General features: G+C 42.2%; 2 protein-coding genes across 2 annotated transcripts in view; one reads left to right on the top strand and one right to left on the bottom strand.

The window, feature by feature from the left end:
* Positions 1 to 2,885, top strand: part of STK10 (serine/threonine kinase 10) — a 173,091-nt gene extending 170,206 nt beyond the window's left edge. Inside the window, exon 19 of the mRNA XM_006884349.1 lies at positions 2,745 to 2,885. Coding sequence (XP_006884411.1) covers positions 2,745 to 2,885 — 141 coding nt within the window. The remainder of the gene's footprint in view (positions 1 to 2,744) is intronic.
* Positions 2,886 to 8,538: 5,653 nt separating this feature from the next.
* The window catches only part of LOC102875889 (23 kDa integral membrane protein-like), a 33,487-nt gene continuing 23,165 nt past the window's right edge, over positions 8,539 to 18,860 (bottom strand). The window contains exons 2-4 of the mRNA XM_006884424.1: positions 9,281 to 9,339; positions 8,890 to 9,029; positions 8,539 to 8,702 (exon numbers count right to left, since the gene is read on the bottom strand). Of these exons, the coding sequence (XP_006884486.1) occupies positions 8,539 to 8,702; positions 8,890 to 9,029; positions 9,281 to 9,339 (363 nt within the window). The remainder of the gene's footprint in view (positions 8,703 to 8,889; positions 9,030 to 9,280; positions 9,340 to 18,860) is intronic.

The following is an 18,860-nucleotide window of genomic DNA, read 5'->3' as shown; positions in this document are numbered from 1 at the left end:
CTGTGGCGTGATAATATTGGTATTGTATAAGACTTTTAAAAGGCTGCCAGCCCACCCTGCAGCCCAAGGGCAGGCTCATGTTTTAGCTTCTCCTACAGTCTCTGACTTCTTGTTAGTTGTTAACAAGCCGATTTAACTCATGCGTGTGGCCAGTAAAATACTGCACCATAGGATTTTCTTTGGCGTGACCTTTAGGAAGCAAATTACCAGGCCTTTTCCTTTCAGAGTACCTTTAGTGGGTTCAAAACGCCAATCTTTGGGCTAATAGTGGAGCACTTAACCATTTGTGCCCCTCAGGGACTCCTCTTTTGAGCTGTCTTTAATCATGTGTATGTCTCATGTGCCCTGACATCCTCAAGCTCATTCTCCTTTTATGCGTCAGCCCAGCTTGCTACAGCTGTGGCTCCAACAGGAGGCCACCGTCCACCTTAGTGGTGTAATAGCCTTGGAAGACCTTGAGTTTAGGTTTCTCTCCCTGTGCTAATGGAGCTTTCTGGCTGGAAGCTGGCCAGGGTCCCGTAGCTTCCTGCTGGCATGGAGCTCATGCTCATTGGTTTCTGTAACCACAGTCTGTCTGCTGAGACTTTTTATACCTGATATTCAAATCAGTAATGCTTTTCTGGCATAGGGCATCTCTAGCATCAGGAAATAAATGCTTAGTTGGTTCTCTTACCTGGGGGTTCCATGCCCTTGGCATGTCCTGGGAGTTTGAAATTAAACGATCTGGTTCCCTCTCAGCAATGCCTTATGTCTCATATTTCTTCCAAGAGGTTCTGGGGCTCTGAGGACATTCAACAAGTATGTATTTAGGGAATTAATTCAGAGCAAGTCTCAGGATTCCTCGTTCTGGTCAGATCCAATTTATCTCCTTAAACTCACACTGTGCCCAGAGGACACACCCGTGGTGATTATCACATAGATGGCCCTTCAGTTACCTGAGGAACCTTTACAATATGAAGACCTGTGCTCTTGTCACAGAACCCCTAGGGCCTTCAGATGATTAACACACCCAGCTGCCAACCAGAAGGTTGGAGGTTTGAGTCCACCCAAATCTTCTAACAACTCAGCCATTGAAAACGTTGCGGAACAGTTTCGCTGACACACATGGGATCACCATGAGTAGAATCAACTTGATGATAGGTGGAATGGATGAGGTGGGGTGATCCTACCACAGAACTCCAGAAGCAGAGTCTCTGAGGTGCTGCAAAGGCACACCAGTGTGGAAAAAAATCAGCAGCCTCCTAGGTGTTTCTGGTTAGGAATCACTGTGTGATGCTGATGCCTCTAACCCACTTGCTGTTAAAGCTCTCTTCCTTTTCTATCTCTGGAGTTCTCTTATTAATCCGACTGTCTTTAAATTTGCGCATGCTTTGCCCTCTCCTCCACCTCATCTAGGTCGGCACCTCCTGAAGCTGTAGGCCACAGTACAAAGGAAATCCCTCTGTGGATGTGAGTGTGCAGGAGGAAGAACCAAGTGGCACTCATTTTCCGGGTCGTGGCCACTGGAAAGAAAAAGGGATGACTGGGACCCCACTGCTAGGAAGTCCCTGGGAGACCAGTGGTCAGTCCTTGACCTTTAACAAAGTGATTGGCAAGTGACATCCATCCAGTGGTAGTGTGGAAGAAGGCCTGGTGAGCTGCTGCTGGAAAGAACACAGCCAAGAAAACCCTGTGGTGCACAGTCCCCTCTGTGCCACATGGGGCCACCGCTAGAATCGGCAACCGGTTTTCTGTTTGGTTTTTTTTAAGGCTTAGAAGAGGTTTTGTTGTTGTTTTTTTATTGAACAACTTTATTTTTTTCTTTTTTAATTTATTATTAATTTCAATGAAAATTTACAGAGACTTTGGATTTCCATTCATTCATTGTTGCACTTTTCTCCTCTCCAAACCCTCCCCCCTAGTACACTACCCTCTTGGAAAAGTAAAAGAAAAATTTAATTGTTTTACAAACCCTCCCCCAGCTCCACTCTATTATGCAGCCTTTGCTCTGGACTCCTGTCATGACAACAATACCTAATCACATATCCCTTTTAAACAGTTTTCTCCTTCATCAGTTTCAATGCAAGGTACATTATTGGACCCATCTTTCTCAGGCTCCCCCTAACCTCAGTGTCAGTCCTGTTTTACAACACTGGCACCATGCAGTATTTGTCCTTTTGTGACCGAGATACTTCACTCAGCATAATGTCCTCCATGGTCAACCATTTTGAATAATATTGCATGAGTTCCTTGTTTTTCAATGCAGCATAGTATTCCATTGTGTGAATATACCACAGCTTCTCTATCCATTCGTTTGTTGATGGGCACTTAGGTTGTTTCCAACGCCTTGCTATTGTGAGCAAAGCTGTGATAAACATGGGTGTGCATAGAAGAGATTTGAAAAAAAAATTTAATTTAAAAAAGACTTAGAAGAGAAATTTCTGGAGATTTTCAAGGAGAGGGCCATTTTTTCCCTTTCCTCTGTCACTTCTGTATGGTCCAAGTGAGTGCCCCTCTTGGGAGGGCATCAGTTAACCTGGATAATAGGGAAATAGGAGTGTTAGCTCGTTCACTATTAGGACTGATACAGGATGTGTGAGGCTGAGGCATCAGAGGGAACAAGGTGTAAGCATACAGGAGAAGACTTTGGGGTTACACTAATTTCCATCACTGTGACCTGGTGGAATTTCAGGGGAGTGGAACGAGATTGTGGTTTCCAACTGTCTGGACCCCTCTAGTGTTTATTTTTCCTCTCTCTGTCCTAGGCTCTGGAAGAAGATCTGAACCAGAAGAAATGGGAGCAGGAGATGTTCTTCAAACTAAGTGTGGAAGCAGAGTCTCTGAACCCTCCTACCCCAAACAAGACCACCAAGTTCTTCCCCTACAGCTCTGCAGATGCTTCTTAACAGCCACCTGGGACTGTGGCTGGCAGGGTGGCTGGGCCTCAGGGCCCTCCCATTCTCTGTGAACAAGTAACTCAGGACCTTTCTCTTGCTTCTGTGCCAGCACGAATCCAACCCCTTGCCCTTGCATTGCCCGGCTGTGGCCAGCACACTTGTCACAGAATCCCTGATGCTCATGTACTCCTGGAGGGGGACATCTCTTCCATTGAGTTCTGACCCTAATGCCTACTGGTAGAGTCAGGGTCCAGAAGGAGTGGGTGTTCTGTGGCCTCAAGGTCCCTCCTGTTTGCCAAAACACCAGATCCACTGTCTATGGGGCCAGAGTGCTACTGCTGAAGTCATCTTATCCAGATTTAAATCCTAGTGGTTTAGGTCCTTTCCTGCAGAGGGTCAGCCACAATTCTGGACCCCAGCAACCATTTTAGTTCCTGCAGGAGCCCAGCCTACAGCCAGTGGCTCAGGAGCACCTTGTCCCTCCTGACCCTTGTTTGTTTGCCTTCTAATTGAGAAAAGGAATTCAGGAGGGAGACCTGTAATGTTTGTTCTGCTGGTCTCAGGTATCTAGCATCCTGCTTGAGGAACACACACACACACACACACACAGCCCCTTGACATCTACCAGGCCTGTCTCTCTCCAGGTCTCCTGTGCACAGGTGGTGGGAACACATTTGCCACCTGAGCCTGGGCTACTAGGTATTTTTGCATAGAGAAGTTGGTATGGAGAAAAGTAGGCATTGGCACTTGAGGCAGAGAGGAGGCACAAGCCACACTCTAGTTGCATTTTGGCCCCCACACAGCATTCTCTGGAGATAAACTCTTCACTGTGCTGTTGACTCCCATCTCACACGCACCTGTCCACAGGAGATTCAGGAAAGCTCTTTCCCTCTGTACTGTGCCCCTCCTAGTTCAAAAGCATGGTGTTATATTTGAGAGGCAGACTGGTTGTCACTTGAATTTATCTTCAGGAAAGCAATGGCAGAAACCTGAGTACATTCTCCACCCCACTCTGCAACCCTTCACCCCTCCTGCAAAGACACAGCAGAGCAAAGGTTCTGTCTCTCCGATAAGATGTTGCACATGCAGACTACTCATTTGGCCCCCACAGATTCTCATCTCCCCAGGACACAGAGTGTGTCTGACTTAATACAAAGAACTGCTTGAACCAGCATTTGGTTGATTTACAAGGAAAACCTTTCCCCCTTGATTTCTCATTGTCCATTGAGACAAATTGAAAATGTATGGCTTCTTCAGGAAGATGTTGTTGTATTTGCTGTCAGAACCCTGTCCTATCCTGAGCCAACTGCACCATCCCTGACCCACCTGTCCACAGGTGACTATTACCCTAGTCACTCTGTCAGTCCATCTCACCCAAGGTCGTCCTTTCCTGTGCTGACCCTCTACTCTTCCAAGTATGATAAGGACTGCTCCCTCCTGGCAGCATCTTCAGGATCTTCAAGAAGATACTTGCCTTAAAAGACACACACAAAACCCGCCTCCCTCATGATAATTTTTAGGAATCATGAGGCTAGGTACTACTTTGCTGGTAATAGAGTGGCTGGACCACCCAAACGGGACTTTTTTCCTTCATTCCTAAAGGTTAAGGTCAATGTTTTGTCTTTCTGTTGCAGCTCTCAGGAAGTTTTCTTAGCATTGGTTGTAACTGGATCCCTGGGAAACAAAGAAAAGGGAATCTGGGGACTTGGAGTCTCCAAGTCTTCGATTAGCAGTTGTGGTGCTCTCAGGGGGCGTTCTCTGAGGTTAATGAGCATTCAGCTTGCCTGCTTCAGTATTTGTCCCAATTTCACTGTCACCAAGTGGCTTCTGACTCACAACCTTGTAGTACAGAGTAGAACTGTCCCATACATTTTAAAGGCTGTTACTCTTTTTCCAGAAGCATATTCCTCATATTTCTCCCAAGGTATGGCTGGTAACATTGAACCACCAACCTTTTGGGTAGCAGATGAGTGACATTTTCCAAGCATCAACCAAATGGAAGAAGTTAATCAAGATCTGTCTTATATTCATCTGTTGCACAGACGCTCAGGCACTGTGAGCCACTAGTGTAAAGGCAGACCATAAGCCAGTTCCAACAGTGAGGCTGATCTTGGGACTTGTCTGTGTTATTTTGTTTTGCAACCTGGGGTGTGAGGGTGAGTTTTAGCTGAAATGCCAGCTTCATGATTCAGGGGAGCTACCATCATTCCCTTGTTTGGCTGGTCATTTCCATGGAATGCCTTTCCAGGAGTTGCTTCTTTGCTGCTCAAGGTGGTGAACCTTTCTGGACAGAGTCTGCTCGACTGGTCTAGCCTCAGCACTGAGCCACCATGCTTCCTGCTCCCACTGCTGTGAAGGCCATGCAGTATTCCTCATGTCCAGTGCTAACATTTCTGTCAGGGACAGGTGGAACTCTTTCTTATTTCCAGTCCGTTTTTAGCAGAGTAAATAGAACTAACTTATATTTCCCCTTTATGAAGGATAGTAGCTATTTTTATGTCACTTCTAAAGTTTCTAAAGAACTTTTGTAAAATGTTCTGCAAAGTTAACTGTAGAAGTGTAAATATGCTTCTAATAAAATAAGGCAAGAAACTCTGTTTTTGCATCTTGGGTTGTATTTTGGGGACTTAATGTGGGAGTGGGAAAAGCAGGACAGATTTTCCCACATTTGCCTGGTGAGAAAGAGCTGACAACCTTAGGAACTGCTGCCTCCCAGTTCATAGAGCAGGACAGAGTTTGAGGTTTCAATTCTGAAAGAAGCTGTACTAGGTGAATTTGTATCTGTTCCACAGACATTTAACAGTATTCTTTTTTAATTACAAGTACACAATTGGCCCCTAAAATTTTCATACTTTAACTTGAATCCTTTCAAAAATTAAGACAAGAATCACATTCTCATGTTATAGATGAGGGAATAGACACCAGACATGTTGAAACATCAGGCCAAATTTCACAATACCAGGAAGCAATGTCTGTGAGATTTACACTCAGACCTTCTAGAAATGTCCTCACCACATCTCCTTCTCATCATCCCACTGCCCATAACAGGCATACCTTGAGACATTGTAGGTTCCATTCTGGATCACCACAAGAAAGCAAATATTGCAATTAAATGAATCATGTAACAGTTTTGCTTCCCCAGAGCAAAACTATGTTAACATTATGCTGTAGTCTATTAAGGGAGCTCTATTGATCACTCTATCGATCTAATGAGTAAGGAGTTGCACTGCCAACCCATAGGCCAGCTTTCAAATCCTCCAGCTACCCCACAGAAAGCGGATAAGTTATCTCCTGTTCAATTTACAGGCTCCACAAACCCGCTTAAGAGTCAGATATGAGTTGTTTGACTGAAGGCAATAAGTGAGTGAATGTAGTCTGTTAAATGTGATGGAAAAGTCTGAAATATTGTGAGAATTACCAAAATGTGGCATAGGAACATGAAGTCACTAAGTGCAGTTGGGGAGAAAAGCCACTGATAACACTTGCTCAATGCAGGGTTGCCACACGCCTTCGATTTGTAAAATACATTTGTGAAATGCAATTAAGTGAAGTGCAATAAAATGAAGTAGTACTGTACACTAATCAAAAGGCACAAACATTTCATCACCAGTTATTTCTTCCCTGTTGAAAATAATTTATCACTCATGACTTTAAAACACTGTTCTTAATCTGGAATCCATGAAACTCTCCCCCACCAACACCAAGAGAGACATAAGCAGAGGTTAGAGTGTGTGTATGCTTAGATGGGGAAAAATATTTTTATTTTGTAATGTTTCACTGAAATTAAGTAACTCTTTATGAATCTAAACAACAAACTAGTGTTAGTAACTGCTGACGTGATTATGTCACCACCAATAGAAATAACAGATATTTCATATTATGGTGAAGTTATTGCATATAGTGGAAAATGCCATTTTCATCAACACTGAAATCATGAGTTATTAGATCTATTGTCAAATCTTATTACTTCATGTGATACATAGTCATCATCCATCTGTCACTTTATTATATTGTATATGGTGGTTTGCATGTTGCTGTGATGATAGAAGCTTGCCACCAGCATTTCAAAAACCATGATGGACAGGTTTCAGCAGAACTTCAAGAGCAAACCAAATTAGGAAGAAAGACCTGGCAATCTCCTTCCAAAAATTAGCCCATGAAAGTCCTATAGATTGCTACAGAATATTAATACTAGACAGGACCACATTTCATTCTGTTGTACTTGGGATTGGCTTGACAGCAGCTAAAACAATAGCAGTGATACTCATCAATAATATATTTTCATTGCTCCTGAGTCAATTCCAGTTCATAGTTAACTTACAGTCATCAGGAAGTAGAATTTCCTCATAAAGATTCCAGGGCTATAATTTTTATGGGAGCATCTTAGCAAGTCTTTTCCTTCATGATGCCAGTAGGTAGATTAGAACCGCTGACCTTCTAGTTAGCAGCCAAACACTTAACTATTGTGAAAGCAGGGCTCATTTATTCATGTGTGTATGTATAAAATATATGTGTATATATGTGATTTTTAAGTTCAGGTGAGACAGAATCAAGATCATATTTTGGTTCTTGTTTGTTCTTTGGACTTGTTTTAATTTTTCTTTGACCTCAATTTGAACTTGCACATAAGCAATTATTCTTATTGTCTGTTCCACAGTCAGCACCTGGCCTGGTTTTCCCTGCTGATATTGGGCTTTTCCAACAATTCCCTCCACATATGTTGTCAATCAATTCCTATGCAGTCCATCAAGCGAGATCCATGTGTAAAGTCACCATTTGTGTTTGGTTTTTTGGTTGGTTGTGGGGATTTTTTTTTTTCATGTACAACAATGCTACCTTCCCCAAGGACCAACCACTTCCTGTGATGACCTACTTTTAACTGGCCTATTTGTGTTTTGGGTTGATTTTTTGGGTTTGGTGGGGTTTTTTTCACATTTGTAATCAGTAAATTTAATTTCTCAAAAATCAAGGCTCCAGTAAACACAAGGTTATTTCTCCAGAGAATATGGCACATGGGCAGGGCCATGTCAACACGGATTGTCAGTGACTGGACACAGCTCACTTTGGGTTTGTTCCCTGGCTCATCTGCTGCCACCAGCATGCACCCTTCTCAATGACAGCAGCAAACCAGCACAGTTCCCAGTACAGCAGAGAAGTCTCGGCCGTGCTTCCTATACAAAGCCCAGAATTCTGTTTCAAAAACCAACCACCAAATCAGGTCCCATCCCAGCACAGTGAAGTATCACAGCTTCATGTCTAATTACATCTTATTAGTTGAACTCTTCAGAACAGGCTGAGTAAATGAAACCAGTATTATGAGTCTTTCTGAAGCAACTGACTTTTCCCTTGGTCAAGGGGAAGGCACACGTTTTTCCCAAATGTTCTCACTGGTGTCCAAGGCACAAGTGAAATTGGCTTATGTGGTCAAAGGCAAGGCTTGCTGAGGGGTGGGGGACTCAGTGTGGACACGGAGTTGAGGAAGTGGGTCAGGAGGAAGGTGGGCACTAGGGAAGTGGAAGTCTGGGATTCCTGTAAGACTTTCCCCAAACACAGTGGTTATGGACAGGCAGGAGGCAACTCTAGCAGGCAGAGCCACCGAGCTTCCAGAGCTGTTGTTACCTGGGTGCCAGCATTGCTGCCACCCTCACATGGCCCACCCGGGCTACTTCAGCTGGCCATGGTCCATGATGACAATCTTCTTGGACGTCTTCCTGCTCCTAGAGCTGAAAGATTTTTTCTTCATGACCTCCATGCCCTCTTTGACATTTGTCGTCCAGCTAGTCCCCATGGTGCAGATGAAGAACTGAGAGCCCTTGATACTGGGATCTGCATTCGCCGTGAACAGGACAATGGGTCCCACATTCTTAGTGTGAGCTTCTCATCAGGAATGCGGCTCCCATAGATGGACTTGCCACCTGTGCCATTGTCATTTGTGAGGTCACCCTCCTGACACGTGAAGAATGGGATTACCCTGGGGAAGGTGGAGCCTTTGTAGACGAAACCATTCTCCAACCATTCTCTTGGGGACACGGGGCTCTATAGTTTTCTGCTGTCATTAGGATGACATATACCTTCAGCTCCAGCACCACGCAGCCCAGCGGCTGCCTGTCAGTGTCTGTGTCCAGGTACTGGAGCGGGTTTCCAGAGGCGCCACTGCAGGTGCAGGCAGTGGCAGAGAAGCTGAGGCATAGGGAGGCGGGCAGGCAGCAGGCGAGGCCGCACAGACGGAGCAGAGCAGGTCTCCCTTCAGTGCTTGGCGAGCATCACGGGCCTGGGGCAGTGGCAAGTGGTGGGACCCATTTATGGTTTTTTTTTAAAGAAAGGTATTTGTGAGGAATAAATCATTGAACATACAAAATTTGATCATGCTATTTCAGGCCTCATTTCCGTCACCAAGTCTGTACTTTGCAATTACCATTTCTTCTTCATTGTTCTCAGTTTTAGCATTCTGGTCACCAATTATCTATGTCAATGAGGAATGCCATTAAGTGCTATCTGGGGGATGGAGGTGAATAAGCAACTGCTGGCAGGCCTCCTTCTGTTAAGGGCTGGAGACATGACCAGATATCCTGGGGAAAGGAACTCATGACTGGTGCAAATGCCAGTGCATTAGAGGATGCAGAGAACTGGGGAAATGAGATCATTCCACAGAAAATGACACCTCTCAAACACCGAGAGGTGGAGATGCTGACGTAAATAAGGCATTGACACTGCCTTCACACAGCTTGCTCCAGTGAGAAACACACCTGGAAACAAAGTGCCAATTCAGGATGACAAAGCCTGGGAGAATCAGACGTTTCCCAGAAGTGATGTAAAGATTTGAAGGGCAAACTAGTATGTGCACAACACATACATTAAGAAAGTGAGATATATAGCCAAGTGTGAATGACTTAGGTTCCAGAGGCTGGAAAGATGGACAGAAACAACAGGCACAGTCAGGCATGTCAGGTTACGACTGAACTTTTTTCCCATAAGTGAGAAGGCTTGGGAAGAGTTTGATTAGACAGAAACTTGAATTCATGCCCTTAATAATTCGAGAGACTAACTGAGAAGGACCAGGCAAGTGAATATTCAGTGACCTACACAGGTTTAAAATCTCCAGGAAGGAAATGTAAACTCCATGAGGGCAGAGTATAAGACTGTACAGCTGACCCTGGGACATCAGACTGGAGCCTCATCTGAGACACCTAGACTGGATTTCTTGTGCTATAAAAGGGTATTGATAATGTGAAGGGGAAAACTGGATATTCAAAGAAAACACTGGGTTTGTGGGCTGCCAATTGGGTGTACGTTAACCCACCACGATATTGGAGGCATTGACAGGTCTCAGAAGGATTATAAATAAAACTAAAAGAACTTCCAATGATGAGCAGATTATGAAAGTCAAACTAATCCTAATACAGAAGACAACTGGAAAAGCTAGATAAAAATATTAAAATCATTTTCTTGGAGTTAGACGAGAACTAAAAGAGTGAATAATTACCATATCCAGATCCAAGGGACATGGAGGGAGTCCTAGGAAGGCAATTTCAGTGTTTATTGCAGGAACATTTGCTGACCCCAGATGTGGAGCTAACAAACGTGAAGCTGAGCTGGCAAGTCCCCTACGGCTCACTAAGAACACAGGGATTGGCTTCAAGGTCGACCATGGGCAGCTTGAAGAAATCAGGTAAAATCATGTTCTTTGGGTTGAGACTTCAATGAGTCAACCATCACAAATAAAAGCCTGATATAGACAGGTTTCATGAGGATTATAAAGAAGCAAAGAATGCAGATGCCCAAGGTAGAAAATAATTACCAATATAGAGATCATATCACCAGTACAACAAGTTGACAGAAAAGCGAGCAAGAATACAGATACCCAAGCTGTAAAGTAATTAGCAAATATGCAAATCATTCCCCCTGTACAATGACTGACCGTTTAGCAGAAACAAGTCATTAGAAACAGACCTGTAATGGGTTCAGATAGTGAAGCAATGTAACTCCAACTTTAAAGTCACTACACCTAACTAGGTTCAAACAGATAAAAGACTTAATCTGACAATGTCAGTAGATAGCCGAAAACAAAAATTTCAAAAAGGGTAAGTTTTTTTAATTTAGTAATGATGTTTACACAACTCTGAGTAGACCTAAAACCCACTAAATTGTATGATTTAAACAGGTAAATTTTATGGTATGTGCGTTCTACCTAAATAAAGCTACTATTTAGAAAAAGAAAACAAAACAAATCAGGCAAAAGCCTAGTAGGGGAGCAGGAATAGCTGAGTAGTTACCATATGAACACAAACGCAGACATACTCCAAGCTCAAAGTACTTCATCAGCCATTCAGTCCATCTAGAGTTCCGTGCTTCCTACCTCTATCTGTCCATCTTATCTTTTTGACTGAGAGGATGAAGCATTTAAAAAATCTGTGAAATGTTTTCTTTACTGCAGAACCAATAAGATAGTAAGATAGTTGAGTCTTCCTTCAGGGTATCAAGAAACCAGTATAAGGCTAGCGGAGTCAATCAGATTCTCTTTCTCAGTAATTTGAATTCATTAACAGTCAGAGAAAGACCAATTGGAATGGAAACTGAAGGGCTGAAATATCTGGACATGAGTCAGCAAGGAGATTCCTTCTTATTGCCATGGAGTTGGATTTTAGGGCTGTTACTATAACTAAAACTGACTGAATATTGTGATGGTTTGTATATTGCTATGGTACCAGAGGCTATGACACTGAAGTTTCAAATACAAGCAAGATCATATCTGCTGGTCATGTTACAGCAGAACTTACCAAAGGGCAGTCCTGGTGATTTACTTCTGAAAATTAGCCAATAAAAAACAGTCGCTCAAAGGCTAAGAAAAAACCTAAACTCATTCACCATTCATTGCCATCAGGTTTGAAATGCTCCCAGCTAACCCTTCAGTGGTTTAATGAGGCTGTAAATCTCATGGAAGAAGACTTCTCATCTGATGGATTCAAACCCAGAGAGGTGTAGGCATTGCTTTAATTAGTGTAATTCCTTGCATTCCACATGTAGGCCCCAGGAATTGATGGGATATCAATCAACTTAACAGACTGAATTAACAGATACATGTCTGGATATGTTCACCAGTCTATGCTAGGATATTTGGAGGATGGCTGTCTGATCAATGGATTGGAAGAGATCCACATTTGTTACCATTCCCAAGAAAGGCGATCCAACAAAATATAGAAACTATTGAACAATATCATTAACATTACATGCAAGCAGAATACTGCTGAAGATCATTAAAAAATGGCTAGAGCAGTACATAGATAGGGAACTGCCAGAAATGCATGCAGGATTTAGGTGAGGCCATGGCACCAGGGATATCATTGCTGATGTCCTGAGGATCACTATGAATCAGAATCAACTCAATACCACATAGCATTAGTTTGTGATGAGCTGCTAACCCAAAGGTGTTTGGGACTCACCAGCAGTGCAATTTAAGAAAGGCCTAGAGCAGGGATCTGGAAAGACAGGACATAGTTCAATGATGAATATTTTATAAAATATAATGAATGGCAATGATTATGTGACACACAATGTGAATGAAAGATAGTGTGAGATACAATGTATACCAACTATGTAAGCAAATCAATATGTTGTTTTGTTGTTATGTGTCGTTGAGTTGCTTGCGACTCATAGCAGCCCTAAGTACAACTGCTCTGAACCCTGCTCCTGAACCAACCTTACTGTCTTCAACACACCTACCCCCATTATTCCAGTCACTGAATCAATCCATCTCATTGAAAGTCCTCCCCTCCTGTGCTATTCCTCAATCTTCCCAAGCATAATGTCTCTCTCCAAGGACTGGTCCCTCCTTGCAACATGTCCAAAGTATGTCACACAGAGTTTCAGAATCCTTGCCTCCAAGGAGCAGCCTGGTTTCACCCTCTCCAGGATCAACCTGTTTCATCTCCTGGCAGTCCGTGGTATATTTAATACTCTTCTCCAGTACCACAGCTCAAAGGCATCAATTATCCTCTATCATCCCTAGTTATTGTCCAGCTTTCTGATACATAGCACGTAACTGCAAAAACCATGGCTTGGATCAGGCACACCTTAGTCTCCAGACTCACATCATTGCTCTTCAGTACTCTGGAGATGTCCTTGACAGCAGACTTTCACAATGCAATTTGTCTCTTGAATTCTGAGCTGCTTGTACCAAGAGTGTTGATTGTGGGGCCAAGCAAACTAAAGCTGTTAACAATCTCACTCTCTTCACCATCCATCATGATGCTGCTAATTGCCCTAGTAGTGAGAATCTCTGTTTTCTTGATGTTGAGCTTCAATCCATACTGAAGGCTACAGTCCTTGACCCTCTGCAGCAAGTGCTCCAGGTCCTCCTCAGTTTCAGCATCCAAGATTGTGTCATCTGCATAACACAGGTTGTTGATGAGTCTTCCTCCAATCCTGATGCCATATTCCTCCTCATAGAGCCCAGCCTCCCAGATAATTTGTTCTGCATATAGGTTGAAAAGGTATGGAGATGGGATATAAAATTTAAAAAAAATCAAATGTTGAAAAGATACAGCAAAATTTGAAGGGGAAAAAAGGCCTAGAGAACTACTTGTGTGCAGATTATTACCAAAAAAACCCTTATGGAGCAGTTCTACAGTGTAAGACATGAAGTTGCCATGAATTGGGGCTGATCCAAGGCAGCCAACAGCAACAACAGTCATTACTGATGGTAAGTTCAGTGTCCTTAGCACCTGACAGGCTGGACAGTGCTATTACTATGACACTCACCTGTGGTAAATTGAATTTGGATAGCGTTAAAAGGGTTTACAATGGCTTGTGTCATGTAGAGGAAACAGTAATTTAAAGGACTATAGAATTAGTTTCCTGTTGCTGGATACTGTCAATTCATTGAAGAGAGAAAATGACAGGCTCAGGTCAGACAGTTAACAATTTAAAGAAGGAGTGACGTCAGAAACAGCTTGAAGCAGCTTTTTAAGACTGCTATCTCCTCTAGCTGGAAGCAATTTGTGCTGAAGGCTCATTGTGAACTTAGTAGAATCTCAGAGATGGACAACTTCTCAAACTTAGCAAACTCTTGCACAAAAAATCAGACCCCTAGAAGGTAAGACTCACCATTCTGAAATGTTGTTGTTGTTGTGTACCATCGAATCTGAACGGACATTCCAGTGACTTCTCAGAGGCTGTAAATTGCACAAGAGGAGATTGACCATCTTTCTCCTGCAGAGCAGCTGGTGCATTTGAACCACATGCCTTTGGTTTGGCAGCACAATTCTTTACCACTAGTCCGCCAGTGTTCCCTGGTTCTAAATGGAGGATGGGTATATTTGGTCAGATGCACTCACAAACGTTTACCTGGTTTCAAGCAAAATGGTACACGAGACAGCCTAGACCCTATGTCAGAAGAAAATAAAGATAACAAATACAAATGTTAATCCTGGGGCCCTGATAAAAAGTAGTTCAAACACTGACGGAAAGAAAAAATTAAAATAAAACATCAAATAAAGAGAGGGAGTGGTAAATCTTGAATGTATCTGACACTGTACAACCATTATGAATTTTTTATTATTATTAAATTTTTTTAATTTTAATGAACATTTACAGAGATTTTGGGTTTTCATTCATTCATTGTTGCACATTATGAATTTTTGCAAGCAGCTTTTTGTTCCTTGTGGGAACTTAGGAATAAAACAGTCACCACATAAGTGGCTGCCTAACAAGATAGGTATGATGTTTCTCTTGCTCTCCATAAACTTCCAGGGTTCAGAAAGATGACATTCCCCTATAATCAAGTGCCTGGCAATATTCCCTTGGGCCCCGACCCACTATTAGAAAAAGCTAAAAGCAACCTTTTTGCCATTGAGTTGGCACCAACTCATAACTGACCCTGGTGCTTGTTTTCAATGGCAATAATCACACGAGAAGAGGTGCCCATCTTTCTCCCACAAAGCAGCTGATAAATTCCAAATGACTGCCTTTGACTTGGCTGCACAACTGATAAACTAAACCACCCATTGTTTTGTTGTTAGATGCTGTCAAGTTGAATACAACTCAGAGCAACCCTACAATCTGAACCCTGACTGGTCTTGTGCCATCCTTATAATCCCTGACATACTCGAATCCATTGCTGCAGTCCACCTGGTTGAGGGTTTTCTTCTCTTTAGCCATCTTTCCACCTTTCCAAGCATGATGTCCTTCTTCAAGGAATAGTCTCTCTTAGGAACATGCCCAAAGTATGTGAAATAAAGCTTTGTCATCCCTGCCTCCAAGGAGTACTCTGGCTGCACCTTCTCCAAGACATACCTGTCTGTTCTTTTGGCAGACCATGGCATATTCAGTACTCGTCTCCAACACCATAGTTCAAAGGCATCAGTTCTTCTGTCATCTTTATTCATTGTCCAGCTCTAAGCAACATAGCAAGTGACTGAAAAGATCATGATGTGGATCAATATACCTGAATCCTAAAACTAACATCATTGCTCCTCAAAAATTTGGAGAGCACCACAACAAAATAAAGGTAAACAACCCAATTGAAAAGTGGGCACAGGATATGAATAAACACTTCACCAAAGGAGACATTCAGATGGCTAACAAACACATGAAGAAATGTTCAAAAGCCCTAGCTCTAACTGCCATGCAAATCAAAACAACTATGAGATATCATTTCTCCCCAGTAAGAATAACAAAATTCAACAGAGTAGGAAACAACAAATGCTGATGAGGTTGTGGAGAAACTGGAACCTCTATTCACTGTTGGTGGGAGCTTGGAATGCTGCAACCACTATGGAAGGTGGTATGGGCTTTCTCAAAAAGTTGGAAATGGAAATACCATTTGACCCAGCAATTCCTCTACTGGGAATATTATTGCTGTTATTTGTTGTTTATTGCCGTCGAGTCGAGCGTGACTCATAGCGACTCTACACACAAAAGGCCTGAAGTCTTTCTATAATTATCATCATTTCTCCAAGTTCATTGTTTTCAGAGACATGCAATTTAGGAAGAGGATGCCACACCTGCTTCCAAACCTGTCTTAAACAGGGACCTCCACCAAACACTGTCCACCATGAACAGCTGTTTTGGCATTAGACCCCCCTAATGGCACAAGGTTCAACATTACAGCAACCCCGGATTACCTCAGAGCTGTACAGAGGAGTTCTGTACAGCTTAGAAGAATGTTCCTCCAAAATAAAATAACACTAGACCCTTGGGCCCAACTGACTTTTAAATACAAGGGATAGATAGGTAGATAGATAGATAAACAGAAGGCCTGAAGCCTTTCTAAAACTGTCGTTATTTCTCCAAGTTCATAGTTTCCTGAAGTATGTGGTGTTTAGGAAGTGAATACCACTCCTACTTCCAAACTTCAGTCAATCTTGAATCAATCTGGGAACTCCACCAAACATTGCCCACAGTGGGTAGCCATTATGGTGTTTGGCACACCTATGGAACGATTGTTCCATTATGGCATTTGAAACCCAAATGGCACAAGATGGGTGACCCTGGAGGACATTATGCTGAGTAAAATATCTCAGTCACGAAAGAACAAATACTACATAATGCCACTGTTATAAAACAGGACTGAAATGGGAGTTTGGGGGAAACTAAGAAAAGTGGGGATAAGTAATATACATGGCATTGAAACAGACAAGGGAGAGAACTATCTAAAAGGAATATATGATTAAGTATTATTTGCATGACAACAGTCCAGAATAAGAGCTGCATAGTATAGTGGTCTGGGGTGGGGGCTGTGGGGATTGTACAACAATGAAAGAATTTTTTTTTCAAAGAGAAAAGTGAACTGGAGGGGGCAGGGAGGAAAATGTGCAACAATGAATGGATGGAAATCCAAGTTCTCTATAAGCTTTCATTAAAAATTCAATTAAAAAGAAAATTTGGAGAGGCCCCTAATTGCAGACTTTCCCAATGCAGTATGTCTCTGATTTCCTGACTTTTTATTAGGATGCCACCAGAAAGCCTATAAAAAGCTGAGAGAAGGTTTTCCTCAAAGACTACGATGTGCCTAATGTAAGTTAAGATATTTTCAATCACTTCCTAGACATCACAAAGTTAAACAATCAATAAGGAAGACTGAAGAATCAAATCCTTTGAATTGTGGTATTGGAAGAGTCCTGAATATACCATGAACTGCCAAAAGAATAAAAAAGTCTGCCTTGGAGGAAGTGCAACCAGGAAGCTCCCTACAGGGAGGGATCATGAAAATTTGTCACATCTTCTTTGTATTTGTTAGAAGGGGTCAGTCTGAGGAAAAAGACTGGGAAAGGTAGAGAGTCAACAAAAGAGAGGAAGGTTCTCAAGGAAATGGACTGACACAGTAACTACGGCAATGGGCTTACGCCTGACAGAGATTAGGAAGACATAACAGGATAGTGGAGGATTCAATTCGGTTGTTCATAGGGTTGCTATAAGTCACAGTTGATTCAGTGGCATTTAATAACAAGGAAAAGTTTACACACAGAAAGAATCATTCTTGGATTGTTACCATGGATAAAAAGGGAGGTAGACGGGAATAATAATCACTAAATATTTAATATACATATGCTAAGGTAGATGAAGGCAAAATTAATGATTAACACAATGCTGCAAAAGAAAGAGAAGACACAGACAGACAGATAGACAAGAAATAGTGTTAGTACTATTCAGCACACAGGAGCAATGACTTTGTAAATTACTACCTAACCTGGGAGGGACTAGAGAGCATTATGCTGAGTGAACTAACTCAGTCCCATAAGGACAAATACTATATAAGAACATTATTATAGAAAAGGGAGGAAGATCCAAGGGAGGAAGGAGAGCAGAGGGGTGAGGACGGGAGGGGAGGGGAGGGGAGGGGCTTAATCATAGTGTCGCACAATTTGATGAGTGGAGAGAAGGGTGCATAAAGGAAAGGGGAAAGATCTGATGTGAATACAAATTTTGTAAGTAAACCAGTATAAAATAAAAAATTTATTTTTAAAAAAAACCAAAACATGAAAATAATGCTCTTCCTTCAGACCTTTTACAGAAAACCAAAACCAGCCTTCCAACATTGCCCCCATTCAGCAAGAAGTTATTGTTGCTGAAGATTATTTAAAAGTGTCTAAAACAGCACATCAATGGAGAACTGCCAGAAATTTTAGCTGGGTTCAAGATAGGATATGTAACAAGCCGTTACTAATATTAAATAAGTTTGGGCTGAAATCAGAAAATTCCAGGAAAAATATTTACTTTTTTAAAATTGTCTAGGAAAAGGCCTCTCACTGTGGATCATAACAAATTATGGCTAACATTGAGAAGGATGGGAATCTTAGAACATTTAATTGTGCTCATGTGAAATCTTTACAAAGACAAAAAGCTGTTGTCCAAACAAAACAAGAGAACACTATATGGTTTAAAATCAAGAAGAGTGTGCAGTCGGGTTGTTGCATCCTTTCTCTATACCTATTCAATCTGTGTGCTGATCAAATCATTCAAGAATTAGTTTTCTGGTGTAGCTCTTGTATAGGTCTCAGTCTGATTGATATAGGAATTCCTAGCCCCAAAAGATGCACACAACACTCTCTGCTTTTTCTTCTTTAAAAATTTATTTTAATGAAAGTTTACAGAGACTTTGGATTTCCATTCATTCATTGCTGCAAACTTTCCTCCCTGCTCATCCCTGCCCCCCCCCCAGTTGGCTCTTCTCTTTGAAAAGTGGAGGGGGAAAATTATTTCATTGTTATATAATTTTCCCCAGTCCCCTAGTCCACTCCACTATGCAGCTTTTATTCTGAACTCTTGTAATGACAATAATACCGAATCATGTATTCCTCCTAAACAGTTCTCTCCCCCATCTATTTCAATGCAGTGATTGAGGCTCAATGTCAAGAAGACAAAGATTCTCACCACTGGACCAATTGGCAGCATCAGGATGGATGGTGAAGAGATTGAGATTGTACACAGCTTTAGTTTGCTTGACTACACAGTCAACAGTCTTGGCACCAGCAGCCAGGAAATTAA

Source organism: Elephantulus edwardii, unplaced genomic scaffold (genome assembly GCF_000299155.1).
Source record: "Elephantulus edwardii isolate Elephantulus edwardi_28Jun2011 unplaced genomic scaffold, EleEdw1.0 scaffold00033, whole genome shotgun sequence".
Taxonomy (NCBI): domain Eukaryota; kingdom Metazoa; phylum Chordata; class Mammalia; order Macroscelidea; family Macroscelididae; genus Elephantulus; species Elephantulus edwardii.
This window is presented reverse-complemented; position numbering and strand designations above follow the sequence as displayed.